General features: G+C 41.7%; 2 protein-coding genes across 3 annotated transcripts in view; both read right to left on the reverse strand.

Annotated features, from left to right (window-relative positions):
- Nucleotides 1–20,069, reverse strand: part of LOC103127729 (saoe class I histocompatibility antigen, A alpha chain-like) — a 150,076-nt gene that overhangs the window by 83,009 nt on the left and 46,998 nt on the right. The gene's annotated exons all lie outside the window — the stretch shown is intronic.
- Nucleotides 15,773–16,711, reverse strand: LOC107523555 (olfactory receptor 2J3). Its single transcript, XM_016195028.2, has one exon. The coding sequence runs from the start codon at nt 16,709–16,711 to the stop codon at nt 15,773–15,775; it is 939 nt and encodes a 312-aa protein (XP_016050514.2).

Below are 20,069 nucleotides of genomic sequence, written 5' to 3' on the forward strand. Positions count from 1 at the left end.
TTTTTTCTTTTCTTTTTAAATTTTTTTCTATATTTATTTTTAATTTTTTTAATATTTATTTATTTTCCCTTTTGTTGCCCTCGTTTTTTATTGTTGTTGTAGATATTATTGTTGTTGCTATTGATATCGTTGTTGTTAGATAGGACAGGGAGAAATGGAGAGAGGAGGGAAGACAGAGAGGGAGAGAGAAAGACACCTGCAGACCTGCTTCACCGCCTGTGAAGCAACTCCCCTGCAGGTGAGGAGCCGGGGGCTCGAACCCAGATCCTTATACCTGGTCCCTGTGCTTCGTGCCACCTGCGCTTAACCTGCAGCGCTACTGCCCGACTCCCTATTTATTTACTTTTAAATATTTATTTATTTATTCCCTTTTGTTGCCCTTGTTTTATTGTTGCAGTTGTTACTGATGCCGTTGTTGTTGGATAGGACAGAGAGAAATGTAGAGAGGAGGGAAAGACAGAGAGGGGGAGAGAAAGATAGACACCTGCAGACCTGCTTCACTGCCTGTATAGTGACTCCCCTGCAGATGGGGAGCCAAAGACTCAAACCAGGATCCTTCAGCCAGTCCTTGAACTTTGCACCACCTATGCTTAACCTGCTGCACTATTGCCCGACTCCCTCTATGTTTATTTTCCCTTTTGTTGCCCTTGTTGTTTTTCATTGTTGTAGTTATTGTTGTTATTGTTATTGTTGTTGGATCAGACAGAGAGGAATGGAGAGAGAAGGAGCAGACAGAGAGGAGGAGAGAAAGATAGATACCTGCAGGCCCGCTTCACTGCCTGTAAAGCGACTCCCCTGCAGGTGGGGAGCCCCCGAGATCCTTACACAGGTTCTTGCGCTTTGTGCCATGTGCGCTGAACCCGGGGCGCTACCTCCAGACTCCCATTGATTCTTTTTCTATATGCTTATGTCATTTTGTGTTTATGCCTTTCTTTTTATTACTTTTATTTTTCATTGGTGATTTAATAATGATTGACACAATTGTAGGGTAAGAGGGGGACAATTCCAAACAATTCCCACCACCAGAGTTCCATATCCCATCCCCTCCATTGGAAGCTTTCCTATTCTTTTATTAGGGGGATAGTATTTACAGCACAGTTATTGACACATGAGTATGACTTCTTATCTTCTTGTGATAGGTATTTGCAGAATACTGTCACCCACAACTTAGGTCCTTTCCCACTCCCACATACCAGAGCCCTTTATTTGGTGTTGTATAACCAGCCTTAGTTTCACATTGTGATTTCCTTTTCTTTCCTTGTTTCTTAAGGTTCACCTATAAGTGAGACCATCCTTCCCTTCTTGGCTTATCTGGAAGCATCCCTATTCTTTATCCATCTGGGAGTATGGACCAAATATCTTTATGGGGTGCAGAAGGTGAGAGGTCTGGCTTATGTAATTGCTTCTTCACTAGACATGGTGCTGACAGGTTGACCCATATCCCCAACCTGTATCTACCTTTCCCAGGTGGGTTAAAGGTCTGGAGAAGTGGGGTTCCAGGACATATTGGTGAGGTCATCTGCCCAGGAAAGTTTGATTGGTGTTATGGTAGCATTTACAGTTTGGTGACTAAAAAGCTTTAAGATATAAAACAGAACAAATTGTTTAATAATCAGTAACCTATAGGCAAGAATACAGCAGATGAGATCTGGGGTCTTCATGTTGAAGGAGGCTACGAATCTACTTTAGGTATATTGCAAGTGGCCTATGATTTTACTAATTTTTGCCTGAGCCCAATAGTTAACATGCAGTTGGGCTGAAGTTATTTATTGTATGGGGAGATGGTCTCAGAATTGGGAATAGGACCAGAAATCTGGATCAAGGCAGAAAATAGTCCCCAAAGATGGGAAAAGTATATAAATACCACTAACTATAAACCTCATCTGTCTGACCTAGGGTCCATGTCTATTCATATTCAGCACAAGAGCCTGTGTAACCTCTGCATCCCTGTTGTTCTGAACTCACATTCCATGGTCACCACTGTAAGCTGCACTCACTGCAGGACCAGTCTACCTCAGGTGGCAGAATATATTGACCCAGCCTCCCTTTGGAGAGTGGGGCAGTTTCTACCACTGTTGTTCTACGTTGAGGGCAATGTCTGTAGAGGACCACAAGAGGGTTTATGATGTTGTTCCTGATGGAGATGACCAGTGATGGTGGAGAGAGGTCTAGGCCCATCATATCTATGTGGAAATCCCAGGATTCCCTGACTAGGGCCCTGGATGATGGGGTGACCTGGAAGTGACCAAAAGGGCCATCATTAAAATGTGCTGGTCTCTTGCCTTTAGTGGATGGCTTTCTATAATTATTTCCTTACTGATTTCACTTGTTCTTTCTATAGATCTCTGTTCCATGTTTTCTACTGTGGTTAATAAGTGCTGTAATGGGGCCAGATGGTGGCACACTGGGTTGAGTGTACACATTACAATGCACAAGGACCCAGGTTCAAGCGCCCAGTCCCTACCTACAGGGGGGAAGCTTTGCAAGTGGTGAAGCACTGTTATAGGTATCTCTCTATCTCTCTCCTTCTCTATGCCCTCTCCCTTCTTGATTTCTGGCTGTCTTTATCCAATAAATAAATAAAGGTAATAAAAAATTTAAAAAGTGCTGTATCTAATTTATTTATCTATTTTAATACTTTGTTTATTCATGAAGAATATAGGCAGAGAGAGAGAGATATCACTCTGGTACATGTGCTGCTAGGGATTGAACTGAGGACCTCATGCTTGAGAGTCTAACGCTATCTATATAGACTGTGCCACCTCATGAACTACTGTATCTAATTTATTATATCTAAGAAATTATTTTGGTTGCTTTTGATTTCAGAATTTGATAGTATCAATCTGATCATTATTTCCCTCCCTTTTCCAATTTCATTGCTCTTTCCTGTTACTATTATGTCCTTAGTTCTATCCTAAGAACTGCTTATTACTTCACTTAGAATGTGTACTCTTCTGCTTCTTTCTTTTTTTGTATTTTTTAAATATTTATTTATTCCTTTTGTTGTCCTTGTTGTTTTATTGTTGTAGTTATTGTTGTTGATGGATAGGACAGAGAAATGGAGAGCAGAGGGGGAGAGAAAGATAGACACCTGCAGACCTGCCTCACTGCTTGTAAAATGACTCCCCTGCAGGTGGGGAGCCAGAGGTTCAAACCCGGATCCTTCTGCCGGTCCTTGCGCTTTGTGCCACCTGCACTTAACCCGCTGCACAACCACCCGACTCACCCTTCTTTTTTTCTTAATGGGACTCCTTTCAGTAACTCTTGCCAGGCAGGGTTGGTAGTGCAAAATTCCATTAACTTTTCTGTTTTTGAAAAGACCTTTATTTCTTCTTTATGTTTGAAGGATGGTTTTGCACAGTAGGGTATTCTTGTCTTGAAATTGTAATATTTTAATATTTTGAATATATCATTCCAGTTTCCCCTTGAATCTGTGGTTTGTAATAAGAACCTGATGAAAGTCTCATAAATTTACCTCTGTATGTCACTTCTTTCCTTTCCCACACAGCCTGCAATATTTTTTCTTTGTCCTTGATTTCTGATGGTTTTATTATGATGCATTTTGTTATTGATCATTTTTGAATCAGGAATTTGGGTATTCATTCAGCTTACTGAATGCCTATGTCCTAAAGATCAGCCAGATAAGGATATTTTTTTCTGCAAGGTTTTCTTGAATGTGGTCTCTGTTCCCTTCACCCCATCCTCTCCCTGTGGAATTTCTATCACTTCACATCCAGCCTTTTGACAGTCTGCTATTTTGCATAGAATTGCTTCATTCTTCCTAAACCTTTTTCTCCATTATCTTTAAATTTACCATGAGATCACTGTATATTCTAGCCCAGACATTCTCTCTGCATGGTTAAGTCTAGTTCCCAAACCTGTAACTACATTCAAAGTATCTTTTATATCCTGAAACTAGTCTTTCTTTCATACTTCCTAATTCCTTAGTGAACACTGTTTGGAGTCTTTCTTTCATGATCCCTAGCTCCTTAGTGAACTACAATGTTTTCCTTTCATATTTCCTAATTTATTGTGTGTGTGTGTGTGTGTGTGTGTGTTATAGACAGAGGAAGAAGTTTACAGGTAAAGGGGAGATAGAGACACCTGCAGAACTGATTTACCACTTGCGAAGCTTTCCCCCTGCCAGTTTAGATAGGGGACTTGAATCCAGTTCCTTGGGCAATGTAATATGTGCACTTAACCAGGTCCACTACCACCTAGCCCCTTAGAGTTTCTAATTTCATTGCTAAATCTACTTGGAGCTTTTCTTTTGTGTTTCCTAACCCCTTCGTGAAATATTCTTTCAGTTTTTTTGAATATTAATGCTAAGTTTAGATTCCTGGATAGCTCTCATAATGAACTTTCTAAAGTTTTTCTCTGATAAATCCTCCAGATCTTTATTTCCCTGGATATCTTCTGTTTTGTTTTTTTTTCCTACCTGTACAGTCTGTCATTTGGGGGGCTCTGTTTTGGGAAGTTCTCTGCTGTTGGTGCATTTAGTGTTAAGCCAGCAAAAGGTGCTGTTGATATGATACTGAGTTTTATTTTGTTGATATATTGGGTGGTTGGGGTGGGAGTTTGTTTCCTGTTATTTTCTTGAACTGTTTCTAAAGTATACAGGATATAAGGCTTCTCTGTACACAGACCTCAGGGAGTAGCTATGCAGTGTCTATTTTCTTCTGTGTTTGAAAAAGTGTGGCTTAATGTTCAAGTAAGTCACCAGTTACCAGCTGCCAGTCCCGATTCCCCAGCCACCAGTTGCCAGGTGAGTCTACCTTAGTTCAGGGACAGACCACACAGCTTCTTTGCCAGGTATTTTCTGTGCCACTGTGGCAAGGCCTTGCCAGAAGTTCAGTACCTTGACTCACCTGAGGTCATGGCTTAAGAGCCCAGAGTTCCCCCTTTCTCACATCTAGCACTGTGCTCTATTGCATAGTTACAAAAATGGTACCAGCTCCAATTCTTGTGGATTTTTTTGTTCCTGGCTTCTGTCTTCTCCAGCTTCTCACAGCCTGATCATGAGCACCTACTTGTGGCTAAAGTGCTTCTCTAGATGTCTCCATTGGATTTTGGCATGGTTGGCTAAATTCAGTAGTCCTTGTTTTTTGAGAGCAACTTTGTGGCATCTGTTACTCCATAGCCATGCCTCCCAAAAGTTCCATCCCCAATAGAAGTTTAGTGAAAATGAGAAATTATATGATTTCTCCACTCTACTAATTCTAGAATGTGAAATTTAATCAATAGAATCAGAGAGAAATTGGAATGTATAATCCAGGAACTCTAGAGAGAAGGTAAGATCTGGGCAATTGATAATTCTTCTTTGAAGGAGATTGGGCAGTGACACACCAGATTGAGCACATATATATTACCATGCTCAAAGTCCTGGACTCAAGTTCCCTCTGGCAGGGGGAAGCTTCACTCTCTCCCCTCCCATCCATTCATCCTCAATTTCTCTCTATCTTATCACATATAAGAAAGAAAAAAAAAAACAGGAAAAATTATAAAACAAAAGAAAAGTTTTTTCCCAAAAGTCTTCTGTGTAGGGGCTAGTCTGTGTCTTGTGGGGACAATGGCAGGCAAAAATGTCTCCTGTTACTCTTAGAGATAGGTACACACAACAGAGAATGAGATATAAATTTTTAAAAAGTTTCAATAGTCTAAATATACAAGAAACACACAAATATGTGGGCTGGGGAATCAGATGCAGACCTGAGGTTAACTTGATCCCAGAAACTACATGCTTTGCATGGTTCTATAGACAGAACAAGCTCTAGGTGTTATGAGTCTCTGTGATCACAGGACCGGGTAGTACCTGTTTCTAATGAATAAAAAAGGACAAGGAGTAGGAACAATAGCACCCATGATGAGTGACCACATCAGAGACCTTGAGGCACTCAGCACTGACTAAACACAGGTCCCATTCATGCTCAGCTCCTCACAGACAACTTCTCATGTCTCCACCTATAACAATGTAAGAAAAAAATATTCAAGTTCTAGGAAGTTCTGGTGCTTCCATTGATTTTTCCTCTCAAATTTTAGGGATCTTCTATTAACCCGTCAGCCCTACAAAAGGAAAATTAGATAATGACATAGTCCAGACTAGATTCTTATTTGCAAATGGGAAACTGACACAATTACTCAGAAAAACAGGCAATTATTGCAGGGACAGACACAGCCTAGCCTCGTGTCTCCTGAAACAGCAAAGTGGGTCAGGGAAAACTGCAAAGTTTAATGTGGGGAAGGCGTCACAATGGGCAGTGTGGCCCAGTCTCTTCACCACCTCACATTATGTAAGAAGAACACAGACACAATCAAATGCCATTTACACAAAGAGAATCTTAAAGTCAAAGTGGGATCACGCAGATATCTTCTATCACATAGTCACAAGCCAGGCCATTTTCTCACACTGTGGAAAAAAAAATAATGTCAATTTTGGTGTAGCACATTAGTGACATTCTGAACAAACATGTTCACAATGCATCAAAGAATCCCCACAACTCAGGCCTATACCCCATTCCCTACCCACTTCAAGTCTCCTCACCTTTGGATCTGTGTGAGACACATCAGAGCCCTAGGTACTATCATTCTCTAGAGAACAATGAAAAAGGACATGGTCAGAACCCACAATAGATGAGACTAAAGGAGGTGTAATTTCCCTCCATGGGTTCATGTCTATACCAACTCCAGAGTCTCAGTGATCAAGCCTTCCCTCTGCTTATTTGCAACCTAAGTGTAGCTCCCTCCTTTTTCACTTGTGGGGAGAAAACATTATGTGAAAGGTCAGGGAACAAGACTGGGTCATAAGATTCTAGAGGAATCCCAGGGAAATTTCTAAAACCTATGACAAAAGATTCAGGGCAAGATTAAGGAACAGGAAGAAAGAAGTTGTTCCTGGACTAGACCAATTTCCTCCAGAAATCTATGCCCAATAGGAATATCTGTGAATTATCAAAGTAAAAAACATGCCTTTTATTTTAAGTGCTAAGCAAATAATTAGTAGATCAGACTGGACAACATATGATTGTACTTCCCAGTGATGAAGCAGAGCAAAGTTCTGGGGACAACTTAGAAGCAGCTCACTCCATCCTACCTGAACTGATCTTCCTCTGCATCACAGCTCCAGTCACAGCTCCAGTGACCATAACGAGGACCAGACCAATAATGATGCCAGTGAGGAGGAAGGAGGACTTCAGAAGGTGGCTCTGTGGAGGGAAGGTGAGGGGTCCAGGCCGTAGCTTTGAGTTCTGAAATTACTGAGGACGTCCAGAGGGCTCAGTATCCTCCTCTCAGCTCTGCGGGATTCCCAGGGTGAGGGGCTCAGGCAGCTCCTCGTGCTATACATGGCAGGTTTATCTCTGCTCCTCTTCAGAAGGCACTGCCACAGCTGCCCATTTCTGGAAGGTTCCATCCCCACCAAGTCTGGTCTTCACAAGTTCTATGTCCTAGCTTAGGTTCTCCCCATGGTACTGCCAGGCCAGGGTGATCTCCACCGGGTAGAAGCCCAGGGCTCAGCAACTCTCAGGGTGGCCTTATATTCACTGATGTGATGTGTGCCTGGGGGTTCTGAGTGGGAAGTCATAAATTTTGAGTCACCCCATGGGCCACTTAACCAGTGTAACTGTCTTCAAAATGGATAATGAGTTTAAAAAGAGTAAGAATAAAGTCCAGACATCACCATAAAGTCTTGAGTCTCAGGTGATCTATTTACTGGCAAGATCTAGAAAGCGGGGATAAAGAATAGGAAAGCTATCAGTGGAGGAGATGGGATACGGAGATCTGGTGGTGGGAATTATGTGGAGTTGTACCCCTCTTATCCTATGGTTTTGTTAATGTTTCCTTTCTATAAATAAATAAATAAATAAATAAATATATCTAGAAAGCGAGTTAGGTAGGAGCCTCCAGGTCACGTAGGAGAACATAAAAACTGGAATTGGGTGGTAGCACTCCTGCTTGAGCTCACATATTGCAATGCATGAGGACTCAGGTTCAAGTCCTCAGTCCCCAATCGCCACCTGCAAGGGGAAACTTCACAAACGGTGGATCAGTGTTGTATATCTCTCTTTCTTCCTCCCTCCTCTATAAGGAAAAAAAAAAATGCCACCTGTAGTGTAGGCACTTGGTGTTTGGCACTCAAAGATTACCCTGGAGGGGAAAAGGGGAAAAAAAAAAAAAAAAAAGCTGGCATCAGATCTCCAAGTATGTTCTCAGTCTTCAAAGTCATGGCTCACAAGAAGGCATTTGGGTCGGAGGGAACCTCTCATCCGTCATTTCAGGGATGATCTTCCCTCCTTCATCCCAGGAGAGAGAGATTCCTAACTGACCTTTAGTAAGCTGGGGCTGGTTCTGCAGGTGAGTCGCTCTTGTGCACAGTATGAAGACCTAGGTGGACTCCTCCTTCCTCAGACTAGAAATAAAAACAGAATCGGACAATGATTCCTTTTTTTCTTGTAGCAACTCCAGAACAAAAGAAAGATTGAAAATGTCACTGGGCACTCGCAGCTGCTGGCTGCAGGCACTGGCGCAGCCACTCCGCTCGCTCCCCCTGCAGGGCGGCTCCCAGGCGCTCAGCCCGGCCCGCAGCCTCCCACTTGCGGCGTGTCCGCCGCCGTCCAGGAGCGCAGGTCCTAGTTCAGGGCGAGGTAATCGGCGCCGTCCTTGCCGTACCGGTTATGCCCGCGGAGGAGGCGGCCATCAGGCCCCACAAGGACGGGAAGGTGTGAGCCCCTGCCCCGCCCCGCAGAAATCAATCCTGATCTGAAAGCGAAACCCGCTCGCAGCCCCGCCGGCTCCTCCGGGGTGGGGGCAGGGGTGGGTGTGTCTCCGCCCTCGGTGACCTCTGACCCGAGGCCCCACCCGGCGCGGGGAGTGACTCGGACCCGGGGCCTCGCTCACCCGCCTCGCCCGGTTGTAGTAGCCGCGCGCTGCTCAGACTCGGGCTCTGGACTCGCTGCTTCGCTCCGGACTTGGCGCGTCTCGCGCTCTGTGTCCCCGGGTCCCCCCGCCCCCGCCCCGCTCCATCCCCCGCGCCCGCGGCCGCCGCCTGGATCCTCCCTTCCCGGCTGAAGCGCGCAAACTGCTTGTGGTTCACGTGGCCGACGGCGCTAAGTGGGAATCCCCGCCGGCCCGGGACAGGTGTGGAAATTCCCCATGGGGTGGGGGCCTGGGCGCGGGAAGGGCTGAGTCCAGGCTCCAACCCTCCTACTGGCGTCCCGTCGCTACTCCCTGCAAAGACCGTTTTCTTCCAGTCCTGCATTCGCCCATCTCTGCGTCAGGGCCAGCACCCCCCACCGCAGGCCAGAGCAGGAGGAGAGTATAGGCCCCGACGGCGGGTGTCCAGAGGGTCTGTCGGTGTGAATTTTATAACCAGAACCGCTGACCTCTTGATTGGCTTCTCTAGACCACCATCCAATGGGAGTTAGCACTGAGGCTGCGTCATCAGTATCCAGGTGGAAGGATAAGATACAGGTTATCAGAGGGAGAAGTGAAACTTTGGGGAATCCCCAACACTGAACTTCCCAGATCTGTATTTCCAGTGAAATCCAGAAAGTCACTCCTGGTGATCTGAGACTTAGCCCTAGCCCTCTCCTCTCCTGCACCAAGAATTTTTTCACACTGTCTCCCTGTGTCCTGGCTCAGGACTCAATGATTCTCAAACATTTCAACTTCAGAATAGTAGTACACAGTGATTAGTGGGAACCCAAAGTATCATTTAGTTCTTTTGGGTTACACATCAGAATTTACCATACTAGGAATAAAATCTGTTTTGACATTTTTATTATCTCACATTTAATATTAAAACCTGTTGCGTGTTGCTTTTAAGAAAACTTTTTGAGTGAGAGCACTATCTGGCTGCGAAATCTATCACCCCATTGATGATCAGAGTTGATTTGGCAGGTCTGGCTGGCTAAGTGGGTGTCCCCCTTCCTCCCTCACTGCTCCATGTGTGTCCCTCTCAAAGCCTTTGTCAAAGAGGACTGCCTTCCCGGAATACTGACTGGCCTGCCTTCCTGGAATAGAGACTGACTAATCTCTCTGAACTCAAATCATCTCCAGTGGCAGATATAGGAGTAACTGTGCTCCTCTGCTCAAACCTCCAAACAAGCACTCAAGAAAAATAGCTTTCTGAAGTAGTCAGTAATTATTTCTGAAAATAATTATGGTGATAAAAAGAGCGTTTTCCCACTGTTTGTTCCTGTCTGTCATTAACAGAGAGCTGGATTTTCATACATGCTTCTGCATTTTACCTGTTGTTTGGGTTGAAGTATATAGAAAAAACATAAGGCTTCACACAAATATGTAGTAGTCTTATTCAACAACTTTTTCCAATAAGTGCATGTACTTTCAGTTTTGAAATAATTTACTTATTTTATATTACCAGAGCACTGCTCAGTGCTGGCTTACAGTGGTGCAGGAAACTGTATTTCCAAAAACTGGGATTTTGGAGCCTCCAGCATAAGATCTGTTTGCATAACCAGTGTGCTCTTTCCTCTGCCCTTATTTTCATTTTTGATACTAAAATGAAATTTGGAATCACAAGTGGTGATTCCAAAGATTATTTGCATAATGAAAGTTTGGGGTTTTTTTCCAAAATGCTGGGGCTAATATTTGAGTCATTGCACATGGTAACATACACTCATCCTGGGGTGCCACCATCCAGTTCCTATAGGGATTCTTTATCAATGTGCAACACAGTAAACTTTTAATTTATTCATTGTGTCCATTGTTTTTCTTCCTACAGCCCAATGTAAACCCCATCAGTACTTTTCTGGCTTTCCATAGCTATAGCCCCAGCAACTATGGAAGTATTTAGCACAAAGTGGATGCTCAATAAAAATTTGTGAATGAACAAATGAATGGGTGAAATAGTATACAGTAGAGCTGACAGTGTAGAAAAAGAGAACTTAGAAAATAAAAGATCCTAAGATAATTAGTTAACTATCGAGAAGAGAAAAGCAAAAATCATTCTTGAAACACACAAATAATTAAGCCTATATAGATTAAAATTTGAATTTAAAAGACAAATTTGAACTATTTTAAAAATAGTATAGGTTATCCTTGTGATCTCAGGCTGACAGAATTTACTAAACTTGCCTGAGTTCAAAGTATTAAAGATTGATCAACTTGGGAGTCAGGCGGTAGCACAGTAGGCTAAGCACAGGTAGTGCAAAGTGCAAGAACTGAATTTAGAAACATGAAGTCTTGAGTTCGATAACTGGAATTGCATATGCCAGAGCGAATCTCAGGTTCTCTCTCTCTCTATCTCTCTCTTTCTCTCTCTTCCTCCCTCCATCCCTCCCATTGATAAGCAAATATTTTTTAAAGAAGCAAACTATTCATATTTGAAATACTATGCAGGAATGAAAGTGAATTAAGCTAAGTGTGGAAGAAGCTAGCAAAATCTGGACACAGTAAATAACCTGCAGAAGTTTTAAATTAACCACATCACTGTTCAAAGATATTGCTGTGAAGCACCCTTAGTTTTTTTTTTTATTTTATTTATTTTTTTTTAAATTTTTTATTTAAGAAAGGATTAGTGAACAAAAACATAAGGTAGGAGGAGTACAACTCCACACAATTCCCACCACCCAATCCCCATAACCCACCCCCTCCCATGGTAGCTTTCCCATTCTCTAGCCCTCTGGGAGCATGGACCCAGGGTCGTTGAGGGTTACAGAAGGTAGAAGGTCTGGCTTCTGTAATTGCTTCCCCGCTGAACATGGGCGTTGACTGGTCGGTCCATACTCCCAGTCTGCCTCTCTCTTTCCCTAGTAGGGTGTGTCTCTGGGGAAGCTGAGCTCCAGGACACATTGGTGGGGCACCCTTAGTTCTTGTCCACCATTTCTTCAGCCCTCCCCATGATGGCTGCTCCTACCAGAAAAAACTACTGCTATAATTCACACACAAAAAAGAAGCATTTATCATGATGAGTTTTATCTCCTTACATTTTTCACACAGAAATTGCATCAGTCATCAAAGGTAATTGTCCCCATCTAGGAATACATACACATGTCAAGAAAGTATTAAGAAAAACTAAGAAATGATTATCACAAAAAATACAACAGTCTGCATTATCTCCAGACAAGAAAGGGAGTGGTGTGTCTGGTAGGGGGACACAGTGAAAGATACTAGAAATGTCTCACTTATTAGAATGAAAGGTGAATGCCAGAATCTATTATTACTAATATTTTAAAACATATACATTAAATGCATATTATTTTTAACATAGCTATGTTTTAGTTTTTTGAGAGAGGAAAGAAAGGAAATGGAGATAGCAAATACAAACAAGATCAGTGGGGCCAGCGAGATTGCTCCCATGGATAGCGCACCTGCTTTACCATGTGCACAACCCAGGTCCGTGCCTGATGCCACAGCACTGGGGGAAGCCTCCATGCTGCAGCCTTTCCTTCTCTATCTCCTTCTATTTGAATAAAGTCAGCTCAGAACAGAGAAGTGCCAGCAGAGTTGGCTGAGCAAAAAATTCTTAAAAACTTAGGTTATCAAGGAGTTTTAAGTTTTTTTTAAAGTAGGTTTGTGCTAGTGAGGATAAATTCATGGAGAAGCTTAAAGTGCTAATGCAGAAGATGAGGTGATTATAGATACAGAATCTTGGGGGGAAAAAACCCAGGGAGTGATTAGAATGAACGTGGTAGGGCAGGTGCAGCGGTGCTTCACTGGGTGACAGGAAAGTCAAGGTAGATCTGCTGCAGCAGGACTTACTGGAAAGCTACCCTGTATTTCCCCCCAGAAATCTTTCCTTGGGGAGGAGACAGAAGAAACCATCCACTGTTCATTACAGAGTGGCTCCAATATTAACCCGGGGGGGGGGGGGGCGACCTAGTAGGCTGTTGTCAGGTTTGTTGGTGACCATTGTGCTTTGCAGAGGCTGGATGCCACTGGGTTTCCCGTGCCTCAAGAGTCAGTGTTGGAAATACTAGTTGTTGCCTGCAGAATCAGGCTCTTTACCAGTGTCTGGAAGCAAAGGCATTCTTGTTTATGATGACTCTCTAGTGCCCTCTACTGACAAACTCAGTGCCTGCTCACAAAGGAATCAAAACTGTTTAAAAGGCTCAAGTCTGGTTTTGAACAGAGAAGCAATAAATTTATGCCAACATAGTGGTCAAACACTTATCTTGAATAATACCTGAATCCTCTGGCAAACTTACTGTCACTAAAAGTGGGACAGAGGTTATATATCTGCTCATCTAATGCAGTAGTTACACAATGCCACTTAGGGTGTACCTGCACCTTAAAAATTAAATCCAAGTCTTATAAAAACCTTTAGACTTAATTACCATTTACGAGAAGTAGCGGGGTAAAAATATAATTAATTGATTTGATGAGGAAGCCAGACAAACCTGTAATTTTGTTGAACAAATGAATTTGTCACTTTCCAAAATTAGTTTGAAATGGCAGGGGCCTGTAGGTGATGCACCTGGTTGGGCACTCATGTTGTAATGCTCAAGTACCCTGGTTCAAGTCCCCAGCCCCCACCTGCAGAGAGGATGCTTCACTAGAGGTGAAGTAGGACTGTAGGTGTCTCTCTTTCTCTCTAGCTCTCCCTTTCCTCTCAATTTCTCTCTGTCCTAGCAAATAAAATAAATAAATTTTTTAAAAGGAAAGAAACTGGAAGCAAATTTAGCTCATTTAAAAATTTTTAATTATCTTTATTTTATTTACTGGGTAGAAACAGCCAAAAATTGATAGGGAAGGGGGTGATAAAGAGGAAGAGAGACACCTAAAACACTGCTTCACCACTTGCAAAGCTTTCCCCCTGCAGGTGGGGACTAGGAGCTCCCCAGTCCTTGCACATTGTTACATGTGCACTCAACCAGGTGTGCTACCACCCATCCCCATGATCATTTTAATACAGTTCATGTTTTGTCATATTCCTAGTGGAGCTTTTTTATATATATAAAGAGGAAGCATTGACAAAACCATAGGATAAAAGGGGTACAACTCCACACAGTTCCCACCACCAGAACTCTGTATCCCCTTCCCTTCCCTGATAGCTTTCCTATTCTTTAACCCTCTGGGAATATGGACCCAAGGTCATTGTGGGATGCAGAAGGTGGAAAGTCTGCCTTCTGTAATTGCTTCCCCGATGAACATGGACATTGACAGGTCGATCCACACTCCCAGCCTGCCTCTCTCTTTCCTTAGTAGGGTGGAGCTCTGGAAAAGTGGAGCTCCAGGACACATTGGTGGGGTTGTCTGTCCAGGGAAGTCTGGTCGGCATCATGTTAGCATCTGGAACCTAGTGGCTGAAAAGAGAGTTAACATACAAAGCCAAACAAATTGTTGAACAATCATGGCACTGAGGCACTGTATAATCAATAACCATTGTTGCAAATAAATAAACAAACAAACAAACAAATAAGGGTTGAGAACCCTGTGTCTTATGGTAGAAAGAGATTTCACTTCGTGGTGAGTAAGCTGCATGCTGACACATATTTTGGAGAGATATAAAATTGCACTGCTGTGGGGCCAGATGGTGGCACACCTGGTTAAGCGCACATACTACAGTGTGCAAGGGCTTGGGTTTAAGCTCCTGGTCCCCACCTGTAGAGAGAAAGCTTCACAAGTGGTGAAGCAGGAATGCAGGTGCCTCCTGTCTTTCTCTCTCTCTATCTCCCCTTTTCCTCTCAAATTCTCTCTAACTGTATACAATAATATATATGTCAGTTCCTGAGCTTCACTGATGGGAGACAGATGACCAGGGACTCATGGCTGGGCTGTAGGCAGTATCTCTTTATTCATGCAGGATGCAGCACAATCTAAGCCGAGCTAAACTAAACTAAAACTAAAACGAACAATGCTGTCCTTATATATACTTTCCAAGTAGGGTGTGAACAGGATGTGATGTAGAGAGGGTGGAGAGAAAATTGACTGGTGAAAATCAGGGTGTGACAAGAAGAGGGGGCGGAGCAGGCAAGAATTCTACCACTGAACCACCAATGCCCTGGAGGGAGGGTGGTGCTTGTTAACAGTGGTTATGTAAATAGAATACAGTGGTTATGTAAATAGAATGCAGTGTTAAGCGGAGGGGGGGGATTAAACCAAATGAAACAGAAGAGGTTTTTAGAAATAGAATTAGAAGCATACCAACATATATATATATATATATATATATATATATATATATATATATATATATATAAAGTGTACCCTTGTGACAACAATCTTATAAATCAATGGCCTCAAATAACTTAATCAATTATTTTAAATGAGTGTTTTATTCATTTATGTTAAAAAGAAAGAAACATTTTGAACAAATATTTTTAAAGACTTATTTATTTCATTAGTGAGAACCAAAGAGAGAAAGAACCAGAGTAACACTCTGGCATTTCCCACAACAGTGATCAAACAGATCAAATCTCATACTTGCAGTTCGGCATTCTACCACTGTAATACCTCCCAGATTATAAACAAATACTTCTGCACTGTTCAGTGTGACAAGCATGTAGACTCACAAGATAGAACAGTGGGAAAAATATAACTCAAAGAATTGCTGTGTATATTTTTACAATTTAATGATGAATTTTATATTTTTCAATAAGGAAATAACCTTTTTCCTGTTTCCCCATTTTTAAGTAGATGTTAGTGCTCAAAATCTCTAAATAATATTCCAGAATTAGCTAATAAAAGAGACAACAAATTTGGGACTGAATCCTTGAGTCATAGACCAAAAATAAGTTATAAAGGAGCAGAGAAATCACAATTTAAGACGAATAAACTTCTCTCAATGAAAAAGTTTTAACAGCTGTTCTCTTTGTCACATCTCCCTCTCCCTTCCCATAAGTCTCCTTAGTGCCCCTCTTACATCTTTGTTTCTGAGGGTGTAGATGAGAGGATTGAGGCTAGGTGTGACAACAGTATAAAAGAGGGCAATAAACTTGCCTTGATCTTGAGACTTTCCTGATGGTGGCTGGAGATATATGCACATGACTGGAATGAAAAAAAGGGATACAACCATAAGATGAGATCCACATGTCCCAAAGACTTTCTGAAGTTTGGTTGTTGACTGCATCCTCAACACAGTCCGGGCAATGGCACCATAGGAGCTGAGGATGAGAATGAGTGGTATAATAACAAAAATGGAGCTCATGACCATGAGCGTCAGCTCATTAGCACGGGTATCAACACATGACAGTCTCAGCAGTGCCGGAACCTCACAAAAGAAGTGATCCACTTGACGATGTCCACACAGTGGTACCCAGAAGGTAAAAGAAGAATGAAGTGCTGAAGCAGTAAAGCCACTTACCCAAGTGGCCACAGCTAATAGATGGCAGAAACGAGGATGCATAAGGACAGTGTAATGCAGGGGTCTACATACAGCAGCATAACGGTCATAGGACATCACCACCAGTAACACACACTCTGTGGTTCCCAGAGCAAGAACAAAGTAAAGTTGAATCATGCAGCCAGCATAAGAGATGGTCTTCTCTGGGCCCCAGAGGTTAAATAGCAATTGAGGGATGGAACTGGTGGTATAGCAGAGATCCAAAAAGGAGAGGTTTGAGAGGAAGAAGTACATGGGAGTGTGGAGATGAGAGTCCAGGTATGACAAGATAATAATGAACAGGTTTCCTGTCAGTGTAATCAAGTAGAACATCAAGATAACCACAAAGAGAGCCACTTCCAGATGAGGCCAATTAGAAAAACCCAGTAGAACAAAATAGTCTTCATAGCTTGCATTTGTTCCTGCATTCATTTTTTTTTCCTATACCTTAAAAAAGAATCACATAAACTCAAAAACTTCCCACTTGTCAAACCCTTGCAAATAGACTGGAAAAGAGCCTATGCTGTTTGCAAATATTGTCATTATGTCAGTAAATTTTAAAATCAAGTTTTATTGATTTATTATTGGTTAATGATACTATAAAATGCCAGGACTATACCTATACCCCTCTAAATGCATAGATGTCTCACTACACCCTCATTAAATGTCCAGTGGCATCACACTACCAAAATATAACTATTTTTGCTTCCTTCAGGCATTTGTCTTGTTGCAGATACAATCTATAACCTCTCAAGTGAATGAGGGTTTTTTTTAATGTATCCTTAAGTTAGCATTTGTGTAAGTGAAGATTGAAGACATTGCTTAGCTCTCTGCCTCTGCTGGTACTGTATCTGTTGAAGCCACCAAGTTGCAGATGCTACCATGATGCTAACCCGACTTTCCCGGACAGATGACCTCACCAATGTATCCTGGAACCACACCTCTCCAGAGCTCTGCCTCACTAAGGAAAGAGAGAGAGAGAGAGAGGCTGGGAGTATGGATTGACCTGCCAACGTCCATGTCCAGCAGAGAAGCAATTATAGAAGCCAGACTTTCCACCTTCTGCACCCCATAATGGCCCTGGGTCCATGCTTCCTGAAGGTAAAGAATAGGACAACAAAATGGGAAAAATAGCCTCCAGGAGCAGTCAATTCGTGGATTCATAGTGCTGGCACCAAGCCCCAGCTATAACCGTGGAAGCAAAAAAAAAAAAAAAAAAAGAAAGAAAGAAAAAAAATAGGAATATGGGGGTCAGGCAGTAGGGACAAGCTCACATGGCACAAAGCACAAGGACCAGCATCAGTTTGAGCCCCAGGCTCCCCATCTGTGTGTGTGTGTGTGGGGGGTGGCTCACTTCACAAGCAGTGAAGCAGGTCTGTAGGTGTCTTTCTTTCCCCCACTCTGTCTCCCCTCCTCCATTTCTCTCTGTCCTATCCAACAACATCAATGGCAACAACAATAATAATGACAACAACAAGGGCTGTAACAAAGGCAAAAAAAAAAAAAAGAAAAAAGAAAAAAAATGCCCTACAGGAGCAGTGGATTCCTAGTGCAGGCACTGAGCCACAACGATAATTCTGGAGGTAAAAAAAAAAAAAAAAAAAGACTAGGAAAGCTTCCAGAGGAGAGGATGAGATATATAACTCTGGTGGTAGGAATTGTGTAGAATTGTACCCTCTTATCCTATGGTCTTGTTGATCATTACTAAATCAATAAACAAAAAAAGATATTGCATACCAAGAAAAGATTTATTTCATAAAAAATGGATTTTTTATTTATGACCTTTTTCTGAATTTCTAAACTATACCCAATTTTGTGGTTACAGAGAAGAGAATAACTATTCTCTTAGTAATTTTTGTGTAGATGTAAGTTCTCCATGAAATGAAAAACAATTCTGTAGTTCTTATGGGTATTGAAAAAGTCAACATCAGAAAAAAAAAAAAAGAAAAAGTCAACATCACTTGATATGGTATGAAGAAAGTATTCTTATCTATTTATGTTAATTGTTTATTTCCAAACAAAAATGAAATGTATGTGGAAATAAAAATAAAGACATGTACACAACTTATTAATATTCACAATATTAGCTAAGCTTAAGGTATTAGTTATGGCTAACTGAGAAGTGAAATAGATTAAAATATTCAGTGGTAGCATTCTTCCAGACATTAATGAGGACAGAACTAATTTTCAAGTCAAAAATGCAGAGTTGAACAGACAGTCAACAGGGATATGAGAGAGAAAGTGAGGGTGTTCTTACTCATGACCACAGAATGTGAGGTCAGATCTAGAGGGATGCAGAGGTCACACAGACTCCTAATTATGGGCCCCAGATCACATCAAATCAATGGGATTTATAGTCAACAATATGTATACACCTTTCCTATACTTCCCTGATTCAGCTTTCTGGTCCTTTTTCCACCCATAACATCATCTCCCCAGATAATAACATAGATCCACTGGCATATCAGAATTCAGGCTCAGGGGCAAAAAGAAAAAGGGGAAAAAAAAAACTAGTATAGCCACAGACTCTTTGGTATTTAACTAAAATATGCCTACTAGCTATCTAAAAAATGGAGGGACCCCCTCCCCAACTCTTCATCTGCTTAGGTCCATGATTGGTCAACAATTTGTTTGGCTTTGTATGTTAACTCTCTTGTCAACCACTAGGTTCCAGATGCTAACATGATGCCAACCAGACTTCCCTGAACAGACAACCCCACCAATATGTCCTAGAGCTTCACTTTCCCAGAGCCCTGCCCCACTAGGGAAAGAGAAAGGCAGGCTGGGAGTGTGGATCGACCTCTCAATGCCCATGTTCATCAGGGAAGCAATTACAGAAGGCAGAGACCTTCCACCTTCTGCATCCCACAATGACCCTGGGTCAATACTCCCAGAGGGTTAAAGAATAGGAAAGCTATCAGGGGAGGGGTTGGGATATGGCGTTCTAGTGGTGGGAATTGTGCGAAGCTGTACCCCTTTTATCCTATGGTTTTGTCAATGTTTCCTTTTTATAAATAAAAAATTTAAAAAAGAAGAATTGAAGTGAGCATCACAGAACTATAATTCCTGCATAGCAGGACTTTCCAGTAGTTTCCACAAAATATCACATGTGATAAGACAATAATTAAAGCATTATTTAAAGTGAGTCATAATTTGTCATTAATTAATAAGTCTCAGATTTTCTACATTGTGGGTACAGCTTCTGAATAGAAAAATCTCTATTTTTAGTAGGCAAAGAGATGTGAATATTGTATAAAATCTCATGACAAGTTCACCTTGTGGTTCTGTAAAAATTAAGGAAATTCAAATGCATGTTAATAGCTAGATTTTCTGCAACTTTTTTTCTCTTATACATTATCAGTCTTTCACCGAAAACAATAAAGACCTTTATTATGCATTTATTATATAGTAGTCACCCACCATTTAAAAATTCTTTAATGGCTCTGTCTTGTCACTTCTGTTTCTTTCATGTCTTGGTAGAATGTAGCAAAAGATAAATTCAACCAAAACAGACCCACCTCTAGCTGGTGACTGGATTTTTAACCTGCTCAGATATTGTAATCTTGACTTTTAAATAAGATATAATGGGTGACTAGGTAGGAGAATTAAAGCTGAAGAAAAATAATTAAATAAAATAGAGTTAGAAACATTGGATTTGTTTAAGACGGCATCAGGAATGCACAAACATATTTATACACAATTTAATATTACCAATAAAATAAATTATCGCTAATTCTTCGTAGTATGATGGAAAAAACCATGGGATTCTTTTTTCATGTACTAGAATAAG

Source organism: Erinaceus europaeus, chromosome 4, assembly GCF_950295315.1.
Source record: "Erinaceus europaeus chromosome 4, mEriEur2.1, whole genome shotgun sequence".
NCBI classification, from domain to species: Eukaryota; Metazoa; Chordata; class Mammalia; order Eulipotyphla; family Erinaceidae; genus Erinaceus; species Erinaceus europaeus.